The sequence below is a fragment of the Danio rerio genome, chromosome 5 (assembly GCF_049306965.1).
Source record: "Danio rerio strain Tuebingen ecotype United States chromosome 5, GRCz12tu, whole genome shotgun sequence".
Classification (NCBI taxonomy): domain Eukaryota; kingdom Metazoa; phylum Chordata; class Actinopteri; order Cypriniformes; family Danionidae; genus Danio; species Danio rerio.
In genome coordinates, this window is record NC_133180.1 from 42,359,617 (window position 1) to 42,378,705 (window position 19,089).

At 37.0% G+C, this 19,089-nt stretch overlaps 1 protein-coding gene across 13 annotated transcripts; it reads left to right on the forward strand.

The window, feature by feature from the left end:
- The first annotated feature begins 10,135 nt into the window (after nt 1–10,135).
- Nucleotides 10,136–19,024, forward strand: pias2 (protein inhibitor of activated STAT, 2). Of its 13 annotated transcripts, none has more exon segments than NM_001326481.1 (15): nt 10,136–10,219; nt 11,645–12,113; nt 13,862–13,949; nt 14,046–14,096; nt 14,222–14,312; nt 14,890–15,024; nt 15,119–15,224; nt 15,434–15,507; nt 15,593–15,753; nt 15,845–15,978; nt 16,099–16,273; nt 17,753–17,892; nt 17,990–18,027; nt 18,116–18,943; nt 18,982–19,024. In NM_001326481.1, coding segments are annotated over 14 exon segments (1,872 nt in total). In that variant the 5' UTR covers nt 10,136–10,195; the 3' UTR covers nt 18,302–18,943; nt 18,982–19,024.
- Nucleotides 19,025–19,089: the final 65 nt, after the last annotated feature.

Genomic DNA, 19,089 nt, shown 5'->3' on the forward strand with positions numbered 1-19,089 from the left:
GTTGTTATTTTTCTAGACACTATAGAGAAAGTGAATAAAGTGGTTCAACGTGGAGTAGTAATAAAAGATACATTCACCCCAGTAATGCCTCTTTCTCAACCAGTAAGGAAGATCACATTATCAAATGTTCCCCCCTTTGTGAAAGATGATTTATTATTGGCAGAACTGTCGAGGCATGGAAAAATTGTCTCTAAAATGAAAAAAATCCCCTTGGGTTGTAAGTCACCCCTTCTGAAACATGTTGTATGTTTTAGACGTCAGGTTCACATGATTTTGAAAAGTGAAACAGAAGAGCTTAGTGTGGCCTTTAAATTTAAGGTTGACGGATATGATTATGTTGTTTTTGCCTCATCTGAGACAATGAGGTGCTTTGGATGCGGACAAGAGGGTCATTTGAGGCGTTTTTGTAAGGAAAAGAATGAGAATATTGCACCTGCTCAGGATGGTGGTGGAGCAGTTGAGGAAGAACAGGTAGAAGATGAAGTGAGAAATGATGGGAATTTGACAGAGGTGATGGTTGAAGAGGTGATTGATACAGACATGGGAGAGAAAGGTGGGGATGGAGAAGGCGTAAATGCTGAATTCAGTAATGTGATTGAGATGGCTGAGAGTGTTTTAGAAGGAGAAGGAGAAGGAGAAGGAATGTGTAATGAACTAGGGAAGGAAGAAGAGGTTTTTAAAACCCCTTCAACTAAAAGGAAAAGAGTAAAGCCCAACATAGAAAGACCTGGGAGCAGCAGCAACAAATTTGATGATGGTGAACAAAGTACATTGGAAGACTCTGATAGTGAGGTAATTGGCAACAGAAATAGTGGCAGACTGAGGAGTGATTACTCCTTTGGAAAAATTAGATCGTTTCTTCAAAAGACGAAGAACATGAAAAATGTTCAAGTTGTTGATTTTTTCTCTGATCGTGAAATGTTTATTGAGTCAGTTGGAACAATGATGAGGGGTGAAGGATCTGAACAATTTACAGTGCAAGAGATTTTTAGGCTGAAAAAATTTGTTGCCAAATTGAGACGAGAATTACAAACAGAAAATGGTTTTGAAACAACATAATTATTCTGGTTTCAGTCCTTTAAGGATTGTTTTTGTTTTTTGTTATACTCTTTTCTTAATGGGGGTGATAAGGCTAGGATCACTTAATCTAAATGGTGCAAGAGATATTAAAAAAAGAATGCAGTTGTATGAGTTAATTAAACATAAAAATATAGACGTAATGTATGTACAGGAAACTCATAGTGATTGCAGCAATACCATTGATTGGGAAAAGGAATGGGAAGGAAAAGTAGTATTAACACATACGAGTTCTAGTAGAGGTGGTGGTGCTATTTTGTTTGCTAAACATTTTTTGCCTGTATCTTATCAAATAGAAGAAGTAATAGCTGGAAGACTTGTTATAATAAAGACGGAATTTGAAAAATATAGGATAAATTTTATAAATGTGTATGCTCCTACAAATGGTACAGAAAGAATTATTTTTTTAAATAGCATAAATACATTATTACAGAACTGTAGAACTGATGATTATGTGTTTTTGGGAGGAGATTTTAATTGTACCGAAAATGAAAGATTAGACAGGAATCATGTAGAGCCTCATGCAAATTCAAGTCGAGTACTTCGTGAACTAATAGAGACACACAGTTTATGTGATATATGGAGAGAATTTAATGGAAATGTGAAACAATATACATGGTTACATACAAGAGAGAATTTTATTTCAATGGCTAGACTTGATAGATTTTATTGTTTTAAACATCATGTAAATGTTGTGAGAAAATGTGAAATTGTACCAGTTGGCTTTACTGATCACTCATTGGTTTTATGCCAGGTTTTTATTGCAAATGTTAAAGTTAAAAGCGCTTTTTGGCACCTTAATACATCGTTGTTAAGTGATCTGAATTTCAAAGAAGTATTTTGTTTCTTTTGGGATCAATTTAAATTGAGAAAGCAATGTTTTAGTGATTTGAGACAATGGTGGGATTGTGGAAAAGCCGAAATAAAATTGTTTTGTCAACAGTATGCTTTCAATGTTTCCCGAGATATTACTCAAGCTATGAGAAAACTGGAGTCTGAAATTATAGATTTACAAGGATTGGCTGAACTTAAAATAGAATCAAGACAAGCTGAGAAATTAAAGTCCAAAAAATCTCTTTTAGCGAATATGCTTGGTATAAAGGCACAAGGAGCATTGGTGCGGTCAAGGTACCAAAATTTAACACAAATGGATGCTCCTTCTAAATTTTTTTTCAGTCTGGAGAAAAAAAATGGCCAATGCAGGTACATTCACTCCTTATGCGCTGAAAATGGTCAGGTATTGACGGACGCAAGTGATATAAGACGGAGAGCCGTAAGGTTCTATAGTGAACTGTTTAAGAGTGAATGTGAAGAAAATGAATTGTTATCTGCCAGTTTTTATGAAGGACTGCCTAAGATTGCTGAAGACTCAAAAGTGCAACTGGACAGACCCTTATCTAGTCAGGAGCTTCTGAATGCCCTCAAAGATATGGAGGGTGGGAAGTCTCCTGGTATTGATGGACTCCCGGTGGAGTTTTATGAGGAATTTTGGTCTGTAATTGGTGAGGACTTGCTAACTGTTCTCAATGAGAGTTTGGCAGAGGGCTCTTTACCTTATAGTTGCAGAAGAGCAGTTATCACACTGCTTCCTAAGAAAGGCAATCTACAGGAAATCAAGAACTGGCGTCCTGTAAGTTTGTTATGTACTGACCTGAAGATTTTTTCCAAAGCCTTGGCCAACAGACTGAAGGATGTAATGAAACAAGTTATTCATATGGATCAGACCTATTGTGTGCCAGGTAGATCTATTTTAGATAATGTTCATTTGATTAGAGATGTTTTGGATATCTCAGACTTTATGGGTGTGGACTTAGGACTTATATCGATTGATCAGCAAAAGGCTTTTGACAGAATTGAGCATCAATATCTGTGGAAAACTTTAGAGTCATTTGGTTTTGGGTCTAAATTTATAAAAATGATTCAAGTGCTGTACAATAATGTTGAAAGCATGCTAAAAGTCAATGGTGGTTTAAGTGCTCCCTTTAATATTAGCAGAGGTATACGACAAGGGTGCGGGCTCTCAGGGATGTTATATTCCCTGGCTATTGAACCATTGCTAGCTAAATTAAGGAGCAGGATTGAGGGTTTATCATTACATTGTATAGAGTCTCAACATAAAGTGTCAGCATATGCTGATGATGTAATGGTCTTGGTTAACAGTCAAAAAGATATTGATGTTTTGGTCTCTGTGGTTAAGAATTTTGGTTTAATTTCATCAGCTCAAGTAAATTGGGAAAAGAGTGAGGCCTTGGCAATTGGAAAATGGGAAGAAGGTTTACCAGAGTTGCCTGGTCAAATGAGATGGAAAAGAGGTGGTTTCAAATATTTGGGGATATATCTTGGTGACGAAATTGTAAAACAGAAAAATTGGGAGGGAATTGTGGAAAAGATAGAGGGCAGACTTAAAAAATGGAGATGGATTCATTCTCAATTATCCTTTCGAGGAAGAGTGCTGGTGATAAACAATCTAGTGGCATCAACATTGTGGCATAAATTGTCTTGTATCGATCCACCTGCTGGCCTTTTGTCAAAATTGCAGTCAATTATTGTAAACTTTTTTTGGGATAAGCTGCACTGGGTACCTCAAAGTGTGTTATACCTGCCCAAGGATGAAGGAGGGCAGGGCTTAGTGAATCTGCAAAGTAGGCTGTCTACTTTTCGCCTACAGTTCATTCAAAAGCTCGTAAAAGGATCTGATTTGGTATGGCGAACGACAGCTAAGACAATTTTGCAAAGAGTTGAAGGTCTTGATATAACGGATGAGAGCATGTTGGGACTTACTCAAATATTGTGTTCCTCTGGAACTGTTCAACTAAAACACGTAGTAGATGTGGCTGGGACTGAACTTAATAATGTGGATGCGGTTACCAATTTGCTGAGACAGAGATCAACTCGTCAAACGGCAAAGATAATTGAACTTTGGAAAAAAAGACTAACTGAAAAGGATATGGAGTTGCTAAAAGGACTGAAGGACGGGTCAATAATCCCGAATCAAGCAGATCCCTTTCCAAAAATTGGTCTTACGCCAGACTTTAAAGGGACATCAGGACTTTTGCTACAGCTGGAAGGGGTAAAAGATGTGAATTTAACTATGATGCAGGGTAAAACAATGTATAAATGCTTTGTGAAAGTGTACAATAAGAAAATTCTAGACAAAAGGAATGATACAGTGTGGAGAACTAAACTCGATTTAAATGAGGGGGAAAAACCAGTGTGGCGAGTTTTATATAAACCACCATTGACAAAACGTGTGGGGGACTTACAATGGAGGATTTTGCATGGCATTGTGGCAGTTAATGCTTTCATATCTGTTGTTAATTCTAGTGTCGATGACAAGTGTATTTTTTGTGGACATAGAGAGACTGTATATCACTGCTATCTGGAATGTACACGCTTAACACAATTGTTTGACATGTTGAGCAGAGTTTTCCTTAAATGTGGAGAGAATTTTACTCAATCTAAATTTATTCTGGGTGCTGGCTATAGTCAGAAACAAAAAATGAAATGGCAGTTAATTAATTTTTTAGTTGGTCAAGCAAAACTTGCTATACTTATTACAAGAAGAAACAAAATAGATAATGTACATGGTCAAGAGATTTTGATAGTTTTTAAAGCATTTGTAAGGTCCAGAGTTACAATAGACTTTAAGTATTACAAGGCCCTTAATAATGTTGAAACTTTTGCACAACAGTGGTGTTATGGGGATGCTGTTTGTAATGTGGTGGAAGGAGAGTTGTGTTTTGATTTGACGTGGAGTTAAATTTGTGAAATGAAAAACTGATGTAATAAAGTCTTTTTGTAAAAAATCAAAAAAATCTCTCTCTCTCTCTCTCTCTCTCTCTCTCTCTCTCTCTCTCTCTCTCTCTCTCTCTCTCTCTCTCTCTATATATATATATATATATATATATATATATATATATATATATATATATATATATATATATATATATATATATTGTGCTTTACTTCAAAGGTTAATAAACATTTAGCACATTTTTAATTTGAAAAGAATCTGATTAATGCATCACATAGAGAAAGGTCTTAGTGCACTTTAAAAAAATTTTTAAACTGAATCAAATGAATCATTTGAATTTATATTATAGTACAAAGTCCATTGAAGTTAAATTATGTTAAACTGACTTAAGACAGATTGCGTAACTTATCAAATAAAATTAGAACATGATTAACTTAGTTTAATAAGCTACAGACAACTAAAAACATGCTGTCAGGACCAGTTGATCATATCATTTTTTTACAGTGTGGTAACACCGATTTAAGGGCTTGAAATCAACTTTATCTTTTTCTAATCAGTTAATGTGATATAGTTCCACACTATCTGAAAGTATGAGGTAAATGTACAAAAGGTGTTATGAACTTGACTAAATTACAATTTACTGTTAGCCGTTGCCCACAGCATGTGGTGTACTTGACAGAATGACCAGAGCAACATGGGCTCTTCGATTTTCCGTTTGAATAACAATGCTCTGAGAGACAGGTATTTGAAATGGAGGGTCCTAACGGACGAGCACTAAGCGGACTAACAAGCCACTCCAGCGCTCTGAAGCTCCACACGCTTCCACCGCACCTTTAACGGGACCAACTTTGATTTCAGCAGTAATTGGGGTCTTGTCTCTGTCTAGTACTGCCAATAACACGAGCTGGGGTTAATAAGAAGGCTAAGGTGTTTGCGCGCCTGCATGTGTGTTTTTCCTATGGCAGGTCTTTATGTGTCTGTATGTGTGAGTGTTTTCGTATATGGCAGGTTGCTCAAGTGGGAAAGGCTGGGTAATTAGATGCCATGGGCTCTTTACCTAGGTCACGGACTTCAGCACCCTTCGGCCTCTTCAATCACAAATATATAGGCTATAACCTTGTATTTGTCAAACAGCTTAGAGCAGAGTCATACACGCTGTCCATAAATCACGGGTTACATTTCTGATTTACTTCTAACTGAAGAGTTGTGCGTGCCAGACTGTCATTAGATGAACAAAGTAATGTGGAGAATTGTTTGGCTCCACAAACCGTTCACTGAGGCGTATGATTTCATTGTTGTATTTATGGTTTTCAGCTGGCCAAATATTCATTTATTAATCTTATTTATCTTAAATACAAAAATGGTTTTATGTTTCAGCTGTCACCTTAGAATTTCATGCAGATAGTGAAAAAGTAAATAAGCAAAACAGGAGACAGAATGATGAAGCCAATTATGATGGGGATGGTTAGGAGACCATGAGGCCAGTGGGCAAATTTAGCCAGGATGTCGGGGTTCAATTACTCTTTTTTTAAAGAACATCCTGGGATTTTTAATGACCACAAAGAGTCAGGTCCTCAGTTAAACAATTCATCCAAAAGATAGCCCTCACTGAGCAGTATAGAGCCCCTTTCACTATATTGGGGCATTAGGACCCACACAGGCCGCAGGTCGGGCACCCCCTGCTGTTCTCACTAACACCACTTCCAGCAGTAACTAGCTTTCCCATGTGGTCTCCCATCCAGGTACTGACTGGCAACAGCCCTGCTTAGCTTCAGTGGGCGACCACATAAGAGTTGCAGAGAGCTAGCTTTATATTATTAGCTTCTCTTAATAGTGTGGGTTAATTTTTATTTTGTTTTAAAAGTTTTTGTCTTTTTATTGTGTTTTTGTTTGTATTGTTTATTTGAATTATTTCTAGTTTTAGTAGTTTTTATTTTTGTTTTAGCTAGTGCATCATGCTAAAGAGATTATTCACCTTCATTAAAAAATAAATTCCATCATCACTTACTCACAATACACTTTTTTCTGATCTGTTTAAGTTTCTTTCTTCAGTTGGGAAGGAGTTTGCGCAGAAGATGTTCTGAAGAATGTTGGAAACTGGTGGCTATTGACTTCCATAGTATTTTTTTCTACTGTGAAGTCAGTGGCTACCAGCAAATGTCATTCTTCAAGCTGTCTGTTGGTTCAACAAAAACGAATAGTTTAAACCACCTGAGAGTGTGTAAATTGGCAATACATTGTCTTTTTTTTGTGTGTGTGTGAATAATCCATTTTTAAAAAAGTGTGAATAAGACATATTGGCAATGTCACAGCTAAGCCTGGTTCTCACCACACACAGTCAGCACAATCACCCCGATCAAGATCACCTGCATTCTGATTCTGACTGGCCTTGTTGCTGTATGAAGGACTGCACTCTCCTCATGGTCAGTGTTATTTACTATATTCAAGTTTGCTTATGCGCACGGTGGTGCAGTAGGTAGTGCTATCGCCTCACAGCAAGAAGGTCGCTGGTTTGAGCCTCAGCTGGGTCAGTTGGCATTTCTGTGTGGAGTTTGCATGTTCTCCCTGCGTTCGCGTGGGTTTCCTCCGGGTGCTCCGGTTTCCCCCACAGTCCAAAGACATGCGGAACAGGTGAATTGAGTAGGCTAAATTGTCCATAGTGTGAGTGTGAATGATTGTGTATGGATGTTTCCCAGAGATGGGTTGCAGCTGGAAGGGCATCCGCAGCATAAACCATGTGCTGGATAAGTTGGCGGTTCATTCCACAGTGGTGACCCCAGATTAATAAAGGCACTAAGCCGAAAAGAAAAAGAATGAATAAAGTCCCACCTCTCTCGTCACCTCTGATCTCCAGTGTTTGTGTTTCTCCTTTCTAGTGTGGTTACTCCTGGTCCGTCCTCTGGTTGTCGTTGATTTTCCTGTGTTCCACTACCTGTGTTCCTGGCTTTCATATTTCCTCTGGTCCCTCCGATTCATCTGCTCATTCCATATCAGCCCTGCAATAGATCTCCATTAAGCTTTGTTTAGATTCTGCCATTCTTACAATAAACTGTTATCTTAATACATCTCTGGTTCAGTCTCTTTCTGTGACAGGCAACTTACTGAAATAAAAGCATTGGTTTTTATTCAACATTCTATTTCAGGCCAAGTTTATTTTAATTTTATGGGTTTAAATTTAATTGGTATAATACCAAGGTGAAACTAATGATCACAAATGTTTTGAAAATTATTAATATTGTCAATACACTGGAATGTTATAATTATACGTACTTACATTACACAACTACTGTTGATCATACTGTCACAGACAGATTTCCAATGTCTGCAAAACAAAAACATCGGATTGCAGTCAAAACTGTGGAGGTTGCAGTCAACAATGTGGAGGTCACAAACTCAAGCAGTCGCAGATGCTGCCTGTATTAATTTTATATTTATCTTGTAGAATGCACCACAGTGATCCAGGTAGTCTACAGTCCCGTAGAAGAATAAATAAAAATAAATATTTTCATTATTATTATTATTATTATTATTAGTAGTAGTAGTAGTAGTAGTAGTAGTATTATATTTGAGATGTCATTTTTAATTGACATTTTGTAACGTGTGTTAATTATTAGCCTGTCAAATTTTAATTATTTAAAAAATATTTCCCATGTGTTGTTTAACAGGGAGAGATTTTATTCATTTATGTATTTATTTTTTATTTCAGTAGTAATAAGGGCATATTAATAACTGTTCTAATTTGTAAATGAGAATATGAAATGTAAGCATTGGGTTAAACAGAGGTCTGATCAGGAACGAAAACCCTCAGTCAATAATCTGGTGATGGTAGATTAGCTCTGAGCTCCATCTGCTGGACAACAGACTGTAACTGTCATCCTGAAAAGCTAAATTGGTATGTTCACACTATAAAAACACTTAATCGTGAGACAAAATTCATTACAGTTCCTTAATGGTTCTCAAAGTTTTGGCTCCAAGACTTCATTTACAACATTTGGATGACTTTCAGTTGTTTAACATGTTAATCAGTTAAATGGGGCTTGGTATAGTTATGTATATAGTGTATACAACTATACACTACTATAATCATAAGCTGTATACTAAAACATAATATATATATTTTAGATATTTTTAATGATTTCCAACATCTACAAAGACAACATAAACAGTTGTTAATGTGTGGATTATAAAAAAGTTTTTATTTAACCATTTTAAATTCTCAAGGCTCCCTTAGAGTGACACGGTGGCTCAGTGGTTAGCACTGTCTCCTCACAGCAAGAATGTCGCTGGTTCGAGCCTCAGCTGGGTCAGATGGCAATTCTGTGTGGAGTTTGCATGTTCTCCCCATGTTCGTGTGGTTTTACACTGGGTGCTCTCCTTTCCCCCACTGTCCAAAGACATGCTATAGGTGTATTGAATGAACTAAATTGGCCATAGTGTTTGTGTGGGTGGGAATGTCAGTGTGTATGGGTGTTTCCGCTGTGTAAAACATATGCTGGATAATTTGGCGGTTTATTCCACTGTGGTGACCCTTGATTAATAAAGGGACTAAAAGCCAAGAAGAAAATGAATGAATGAATGAATGAATGAGGCCCCCTTAGAATTTTGCTGCCCCCTGGTGGAACACCACTAGCATAAACTAAATGGTCTCAAACTTAATTCCTGGAGAGCCACAGCTCTGCATAGTTTAGTTTCAACCACCTCCAACTCACACCTCTCTAGTAGTCTTGAATACCTTAATTAGTTGAATAAGCCATGTTTGATTATGGTTGGAGCAAAACTGTGCAGAGCTGCAGGCGACCCTCCAAGAACTGAGTTTGAGACCCATCTATGCTGTACAGCTTTTTTACTTCATCTTATTTGCCTTGGTGCTAAAAGGTTTGTTGGAATCACATTAGAGCTTACATGAGGACATACTCTCAGAAAAACAGTTTCAAAACACATTTCTAGTGGCGAAAGAGAGTACAGGAATCACACAATGCAAGTAAAAACGCTTCCAATATATCTGCGATATTTAGGATTAGATTATTGCAGATAACATTGCCACCCAAAAAGACTAATTAACAAACATAACATTGAACTAAAATGTTTATAAACAATTTGAACTGATTAACAGGATTTTACTTTTCGATGGCTAAATGATCTCCTCCTTGTGGAAAAATAATTATAATTTCGTTCACAGCGAAGGATTCTGTGGTTGATTACTGAATAACGGAAACTATTCCCAAAATATGGGTAAGGGGAAAAGCAAATCAGGGAACCTCAGAAGAAAATAAAAATGCACAAATGAACGACGTGACCCCTTTAACCAGCCTGTGTCACGTGACTCGACATCTCCGGACTAGCCAGGATGAGCGCAGCCAGAAAATGGCGGATATTGAGGAGTTACGGGTAGGCGAAAGTGCAATGATAGCTGGCTACTTCTTTGCGTCTTTCACATGCTGAAGGCATTTTGCAGTTGACGTTATGTTATGCTATTATGCCCGTCCGTTGGCCTTTGATGCGTTAGTTTCTTCATAGTTAAAAGAGAAACGCGACATCCCTCCGTTATTCGGGTTATGGTTAGCCTGTTAGCCACCAACCCGCTACTCGTTTAGCTCTCGAGATGCTACACAAACGTTGAAGATCAGCCTCAAAATGCCACTGCTTTTATTGCCACCATTGACTGCATGAAAACGCTTTATTATAATGCCTAACTGAACTTGACGACTGTTCGCTTCAGGTAAAAAGTTTTTACGTTCTTCACTGCTCGACTTGTTTTGGCTGGTCTTTTGTTAGCTAACGTTAGCGTCCGGCAGCTATTGACATTGTTTACATGTAACTTACACACAGGTGATGCTTGATTTATTAGAAGTGTTTGCAAGGGAGACATATGTTTAATCCAGCGTGTCCAGAGTCTCTTTGTGCGTGTAAATGAAAGTGAACGTGCGTTTTATATCATAATTGCTAAGTTAAACAATGGAAAATATACACACTGAGAATGTTGTTTACAAGCTCTAACTGTAAATAGTTTGCGGCAAACAAAACAAACTTGACTTCTGTTTCATATTTTCCTCAACATAAGCACTTTAGTAGTGTGATGCATACATCACTTTTCTGAAATTGAACGTATTCAGCTCCAACAAACGTTAACCATGCCATAAGAAAGGTATACTGTGTGTACTGGATACGTTAATGTTAGACACTTGCTGTTATATCTGTCATTACATAACTGACTGATTCATGCTGTCCTGTAAAGTGTTCAGAATTGTCCAGATTTGCTGTAAACCAAGTTTCCCGCCAGCAGTTCTGTTGATTTCTCTTGAGATCAACGTGAACATCTGTTTTGTTCTTTGTCATGTTCTCGATGTTCATCTAATGGGTCTTGGAATTATTCTCAACATTTTAGATGCATTTCGGTCATTTGTTAAGGATTATTAAAGAAAAAAGGATTAACACGTAAGAACAATCAAGCATGGACCGTGTAATGAAGGGTCAGTTGAGATTTTCTTATTTCTTTGGGGTTTCTTGAAAGGGTGTTTTTTGGGTGGGCTGTCACCTCACTTCACACATAATTCTTTGTTAATTAATCTGGTTACTAATTAAATGACACTTTTTGGTTTAAAAAAAACTGTCATAACCATTTTCCACAAGCTTATGCCATGTTGATTTTGATGCAAAGGTTTATGTCTTGCTAAAATCTTAAAACAAAAGTTGTAAAAGTACACAAAATGGCATAGAGGGTGGTTATATTTACTAACCTGTGGCAAATGTATTCTTACTAATGTGTGGTGTTTCTTTTTTTTTTTTGTTGCCTTGTCTGGATTTATTTTTCAGAATATGGTATCAAGTTTCCGTGTCTCAGAGCTCCAAGTACTGTTAGGTTTTGCTGGAAGGAATAAGAGCGGTCGCAAGCATGAACTTTTGCTGAGGGCTCTGCATCTACTGAGGAGTGGTTGTAGTTCTGCAGTGCAGATCAAAATCAAAGAACTGTATCGGCGGAGATATCCAAGGACATTTGAAGGTCTTCAAGATTTGGCGGCACTAAAGTCAAGCATTAAATCCTTCATTCATCTGGACAGCGGTGCCACGGCTGTAAGCTCAGATCTTACTCTGCCAACCGACCATTCAGACGTCCTGCAGCAGCGCCGGGAGAGCTGTGATTCACCTGTGTTTCATGAGTCAAAGCCCATGATGAACATGCAGCAGCCCACGACACTAATGGCCCCCGTCCATCCGGATGTGCAGATGAAGTCCTTACCGTTTTACGATGTTTTAGATGTCTTGATCAAACCATCAAGTCTAGGTAATTGTCACATGCTTGGTGAAATAAACAACAACACAGCAAAAAAATAAATAAAAAAAATCAATGCATTCACATTATAACTTTAAAGTTTAGCAACTGACTTTAGTTTTGGTGGTTTTGCAATTATTAAAAAGTTTTGGGTCAATGAGTTTTTTTTTATTTTTATAGATCAAAAGCGATTGTAATGACAATTTCAATTAAATGAAAAATTCACATTTTAAGCTGCTGTTCTTTTGAACATCTTTTGAAAAAAAAAAACATTCCACAAATATTAGCACAAGCTGGTTTCAACATTGATGGTAGTATATAATATATAAAAATAAATTGATGTTTTTTTTTTGTTGCATCAAATCTGCTTATTTTTCTTATAAGACTGAAGTCTGCAGTAATGATGCTGAAAATTTAGGCCATGTCCACACTAATGCGTTTCATTTGAAAACGCATATTTTTGTCTCCGTTTTGCCCTTCCATCCACACTGAGACGTGTTTTTAGGAAACAAAAACGTATCTTTTTGAAAACGCTCTCCAAAGTGGATAAATTTGAAAAAGACTTTTTCGTGTCGTAGTGTAGACTGTGAAAACGGAGTCTTTCGAAAACGATGACGCGTTTTTTGTCATGTGACACTCAGTCATGTTACTAATTCGTTTACTTTATTTTCGTTGTGATTATGATTTTAGTGATGTCGTCCTTACTGTGAGGGTAAGCAGCGTCATCAGCAGGATACTGTTCTTTAAAGCGGTCCAGTATATCGGCGTATTTGTTTTGGCACGTCTCCCAGTCTACATTTCCACTCTCTTTTGCAACTTTGTATTCATGTGTTACTCGAAGCAGCAACTCTACTTCATTGTCAGTCCATTTAAAAAACTATGTGCTTTTCCTTGACATTTTGCAGCAACGTTTCAAAGAGCCGGAAAGAAAATAAACGTCAGCCGGAAATGACGCTTGACGAAGCGTCTTACGTTTCACGCATGCGCAGTACAGGTTAAAAGCATTGGTAGTCGTTTCAGTGTGGATGACAAAGTTTTGGAAAACTAATAGAAACGTCAGTGTGGGCGTGAAGCGTTTTTAGAGGAAAACTCCGTTTTCAAATTTATCCGGATTAGTGTAGACATGGCCTTAGTTTTGCAATCATGAGATTGGGTTTAGGTAAAGGAGTTTGTGATCTTCATTGTCATGATTAATACATTTCTGGCAACAGTGGACCAATGTAGTATATAGTTTTCATTTAGAATTGTTATAATATTGAGTCCAATTGTTAAAAACTGCTTCATTTTCACAAAAGAATTAATCATTACTTGCATGAATGTGAAGATCTTTGATATGTGCTGGAGTATACTTGACAGAGTGGTTCTCCTCAGGGTCAGATAATAACCTGAAAGTTCCCTTTAGCTTAGATTATGGTGTATGTTCATTGTAGCTTTGCTTTAACAACATTTCACAATGCCACAGTGTTTATTTCTATCAAGAGTTGCATTATGTTTGGACAAAATCTTGTATGATAATGGAAGCATCTCCGCTATCTGACCCTTTGTGTCCACATTCTACTCATACAGTAGATCCACGCTGTATTTTATTTTTACTTTCTTGCCTAAATTCAATAAGAGATTGTTTTTCTGGCCAGGCGGGCGGTGTAGATTCAAAAAGAGTTGGATGTGTTTTTTTTTTTTCTGTAACTTTATTTTTATTGACTGTAGTGCACAACTGTATTTGTTCTTTAATTTAAGACTGTGCTGATTTGTATTTAAAGGTGCCCATGCTGTTCAGAGATTTCATAATGAAAAGTACTTCATATTTGCCTTGACTCCACAACAAGTGAGGGAGGTTTGCATTTCTCGGTAAGAACTAAATTCTTCTTTGTGATGTCAATACTGTGACTTCAGTCTTTTACAAATAGTTTGAATTGAGTTTGCTGTTCATTATCTTTTTCATAGGGATTTTCTTCCTGGTGGAAGAAGGGACTACATGGTTCAAATTCAACTGAGGTAAGAGTCAATTCAATGTGCTGCTTTTTTTAATCTGTATCTTGAAATCAACAGCATGCACAAAGGTGTTGCCACTATAATGCCCATTATAGAGTCCTGAAGTTGTCTTATTTTTTGATGTTCAGGTTTTGTTTAGCTGAAACCAGCTGCCCACAAGAGGACAATTATCCAAACGGCCTGTGCATCAAAGTCAATGGGAAGCTGTTTCCCCTCCCTGTATGTAATAAAGTTGTAACTAAGATTGAACAAGCTCTCCTGTTTAATGTTTTCCACACCTAAATAGTTCTTGTAACTGTGACTTCCTAGAAGAACACAAAGAACCTTTGCAATTAGGATGTTTTGGTCCATATTTATCAGGCAATTTCTTGTGGGACACACTGTATATTTAGTTATTGTTGTTGAACAGCTAGATGTAGTGCAACCTGGCATATATGTTTTGGGAATTTTAAATGACTTTAAATGAACCAATTTTTCCATTTAATCAAAATAAAAGCAGAATCTGAGAATGTGGTGCCCTTTAATAAGGTCACTGAGAGATATTCAACAAATGAAACCTTTTTTAATTGCATAAAATTGTTATAATTCTCCCTTAGAATGGAAGATATTATCTGTGTTGTATCCAGTTATTAATCAACACAGTTGTGCCATTATGTGTTTCGTAAACTTGATAATTACTTTTTAAAATATAAAGTTTAAATTAGAAATATATCAGAATATTTATTCAAAGTCATTTAAATATTAAAAACGGCATTTTAAATAACTGCTGATCTGATCTGATATGGTTATCACACAGGGCTTTGCACCACCGCCTAAGAATGGTGTGGAGCAAAAAAGACCCGGCCGACCGCTGAACATCACGTCTCTGGTCAGATTGTCCTCCGCAGTACCCAATCAGATAGTAGTGACATGGGCTCCTGAAATTGGGAAGGTTTGTGAAGAAATGTCACCTCTGTCATTTCATCCACTGCTTGAGTCAGATCTGTTTGCTCAGCATTTGTTTGTACTTTCTCTGTTTTCTGCAGACATACTCCATGTCTGTTTACCTGGTCCGGCAGCTGACCTCTCCACTGTTACTGCAGAGATTAAGAATGAAGGGAATCAGAAACCCTGACCACTCCAGAGCATTGAGTAAGACCGCATTTCTCACGGTTGAGAAATTATAAATCCAAATTTGAATAGAAATATGACCATAATAAACAATGTGGTGTTATTTTATTTGTTACTCCTCTATATACTCATACATCTATTCGATTAGTTGCCTGAATTATGTAAATTAGCTATTAAAATTGAAGAATGAAATGACTTACTAAATCGCCTGCTTTTTACACTTAAAACAGTTAAAGAAAAACTGACAGCAGACCCTGATAGTGAAATCGCCACAACTAGTTTACGAGTCTCACTCATGTGCCCTGTAAGTTCTGTATATATTTGATTTATTGATTTATTTTAAGACTGCTGCTAAAAAATGTTAATAATTAACAAATCTTTTTTTATAGCTTGGAAAGATGCGCCTTACGGTACCCTGCCGAGCTGTCACCTGTTCTCATCTGCAGTGCTTTGATGCTGCTCTGTATCTACAAATGAATGAGAAAAAGCCCACCTGGATCTGTCCCGTCTGTGACAAAAAAGCCACATATGAGAGTTTGATTATAGATGGGTGAGATTTATAGTCACTGTAGATCAAATCACTCTAAATCCTTCAATTATTTGACTGTAATATGCATTTTTGTAAACTTTCCACTTGTCAGGCTCTTTATGGAAATACTCAATGACTGCACGGATGTTGATGAAATCCAGTTTCAGGAAGATGGGACTTGGTGTCCAATGAGACCAAAGAAGGAGACGTTGAAATTATCATCTCCATGCATCTCAAAAATTGATTGTATGTTTTATTGCTGTTTAAAAAGTGTGTGAGCTCTGTCTCTGTTTGTTAAGGTTTTACTGGTTGAAAGGTATATTTCTGTGTTTTTTATGCATCTAAAAGTGGTTCATGGCTTTTTAGGTTCTGTTCCAGTCCGACAAAGTGCAGTGGTGTCAGTCCCAGAAACCAGCAGTACAAAAAAAGCAGATGTAATCGATCTCACACTAGAGAGCTCGTCTGATGATGAAGAGGATGATCCTCCTCTGAAGAAGCGCTGTATATACATGTCAAAGGCTGAGGAGATGCACAGCAAAGGGTTTGTTTGTGTTGATTTACTAAAATCAAATCAAATGATCAGACAAATCTGATCGAATGTGTCTTTTTCCACCATCTTAAGTGGGTATTTCACCCTAAAATGAAAGTATGGTTCACTAAATACTATGGAGTCAATGGATTACCTGTTTTTAAGATTTTTTAAAAATATTTTGTGTTTAACAGAAGAATGAAACTCTTAACAGGTTTGTGACAAAGTGAAGGGTTGAGTGAAGGATTACAGAATCTTCAGTTTTGGGTGAACTATCCCTTTAAGTGTTGGAGTTTTGTGTATACATTTTAAAGAAGCCCAGAACTGTACACTAAATGCAAATTATTCATTGTGGTGGTGGGAAAACTTGAAATACTAGCAAATAAATTAAATAAATGCTATTTATAAACCATTGCAAGTAGCTTGAACAGTGTTGGGGGTAACTCATTACAAGTAATGTGAGTTACATAATAATCTTTCTAAGTGACGTGTAAAGTCACGCATTACTTTTAAAAATCAGTAATAATATTTGAGTTACTTTTTGAAAATAGTAATGCAAGTTAATTTTTAGTTTAATTAATTTGCTTTAAAAAAAATAAATAGCTGAAATAAAATGAACGTAGTCACATTGAATCCTGTTCTCAATGAGAGAACAGGCAGAAATGAAGATGGCAAAGCCTTATATTTTGCGATGGAAGTATTCTTAAGTAAGAAGACAAAAAGTACAAAAGTAGAAAACACATTGCTTTAGGTTTTCATTAATCTAAATACAGCATCTAGAGCTCTCGGTCAGGGAGTTTTTTAATGTGTTTTATAAAGGTAAATGAAGGATATACAGAGTGTTGTTCATTGCAGAGCTCCTCCATTAAAAAAAACCCTGCAAGTTCTGAAACATATCAAGCCTCATCCAAGTTAGAAAAAAGTAACTCAAAAGTAACGTAACGCATTATTACCATAAAAAGTAGCTGAGTAACACAACTAGATACTTTGTTGTTGAGTAAATCAATATTGTATTGCATTACTTTCTAAAGAAGCTTTCCCCAACGCTGACTGTGAATATATCAAATCTTTAAAAATGAAAGTGTATTATGTTCTGTTGCACTCTAAGAGCCAAAATGTTTCAAAGGGCAGATGCTGCAGCTCATTTTCATAATGACCAGCACAGCAAATTAGCCTGCCAAACAAAGCCAATGATAATCAGCTGTGGGTAGTCCACTTACGTCACGGATGCAAATTGTATCTTTCATTTGGACGTAAAATATTAGAGCAATTACCAGTTAATTTACTACAGCAAACCTTGGTAAACTTAGTTGCTCAATTGATGTAAATGCTGGCTTTCCATAAATTTGCATTTGAAAGGGAAGCCCCTACAATTGCATTTAAGTGCACACATTTTCATCTTTTTATTCTAAATCCCATCAGCAGTATTTTTAGCACTTTAGCTGTTTTTCCTGTTTAACAGTTGTAATGTTTTGATTCCTTATATTTTAGCGTTTTGACTTACCAGCCATCAACTGTTCGGGTGCCAAATGTCCAGTCGCTGGACACCTCATACCTGACCTCCTCAATAGCGGACTACTCTGTTCCATTCCACCATTCCTCCTTGTCCACTATTCCCACAGATATGCAAAGTACGCACTTGTCCAGTCTGCCAAGAATGCTTTTAATCAGGCTTTAGCTTTAACATGAATACTAACTTTTGTCCTACTGTACACATCTTTCCCAAAGGTCTTGACTTATTTTCTCTGATTCAAGGGGATCCTCAGGTATGTTCTTTAAAAGCAATGCTGGGATTGCATGCGGTATGATTTCACAGCTGTTAACCACTTGTTTTCTTTATGGTCTCTTCAGCAGCATTTCAGAGGGCCCATATTTTTAGACAGCCTCTCCAGCAGCCTTCAGAGTGCCACCACCAGCGCCAGTCTGGTTTCCTCATCGGCTCAGTACGAGACAGCAACCCACAGCAGCAGCTCGAGTCATGAGACAGGAGTCATCACTGGAGGATCTTCAGGTCTATCAGACATTATCTCCCTGGACTGAATGTTAGCGCAGCGTGATCAGCCAGTCACAAAACAAACTGCATTCGAGGCAAGCAAAGAACAATTCTACCTTTTGAATATGGACCTCAAGAATCTTGTTTTACGAGGACTGCCATGAAGGTCTCTGAATGATGTATCTTGGTCAGCAACAATGCTGTTTTAAATTTCAAATCTGAATCAAGCGGTTGTCTCCTGAATTGGGGAATCTATGAGTTAAACAATGACTCTTCGCAAAGCAAAATAAATGGCATAACTAAGTGGACTGGAAAGCTCAGACACATAAAAAAAACAGCACTCTAGTCTCAGTCACTCTTGTGTTGCGTCAACGGATCTGCAGTTGAAATGGAATGAGGTTTTCAGCGGCAGCTCATTTTAGGTTTCGTCTATTTCAGCAGTGCAATTATTTTTGTTACAATAAAAAGCAATAAAAAATGTTTGTTGTATATTACGAGGTTCACTTGTCTGATATTAAGGCTTTTTAAAGTTTTTCATTTGTTTGTGGTTATTCTTTACGGAGCCATCAGATTTGGAATCTAATTTTATAAGGAAGTTGTTTTTGATATCTCGACACATCTAACATATTCCCATTAGAAACTGTCATTTGTAACTGACGTTTGTCTAATTTTATGGATTTTGGATGGGATTTTGGATGGGATTTTGGATTTATGGATTTTGGATGGGAAACCTGCAGCTACATGTGTAATAAAAATGAAGCAACAAAATCCTTCAATGTTTTGATATAGGAAATGAATCGCACAATGCAAGCGTATGTTTTGTCTTCAATATCAG

Excerpts from the sequence above, each read along its gene's own strand:
- pias2 (XM_005165396.5), top strand. The coding sequence starts at position 10,196 with ATGGCGGATATTGAGGAGTTACGG. Across the intron at positions 16,274-17,752 it reads GAGGAGATGCACAGCAAAGG|CGTTTTGACTTACCAGCCAT; the intron begins GTTTGTTTGTGT and ends CTTATATTTTAG. Across the intron at positions 17,893-17,989 it reads TATTCCCACAGATATGCAAA|GTCTTGACTTATTTTCTCTG; the intron begins GTACGCACTTGT and ends TCTTTCCCAAAG.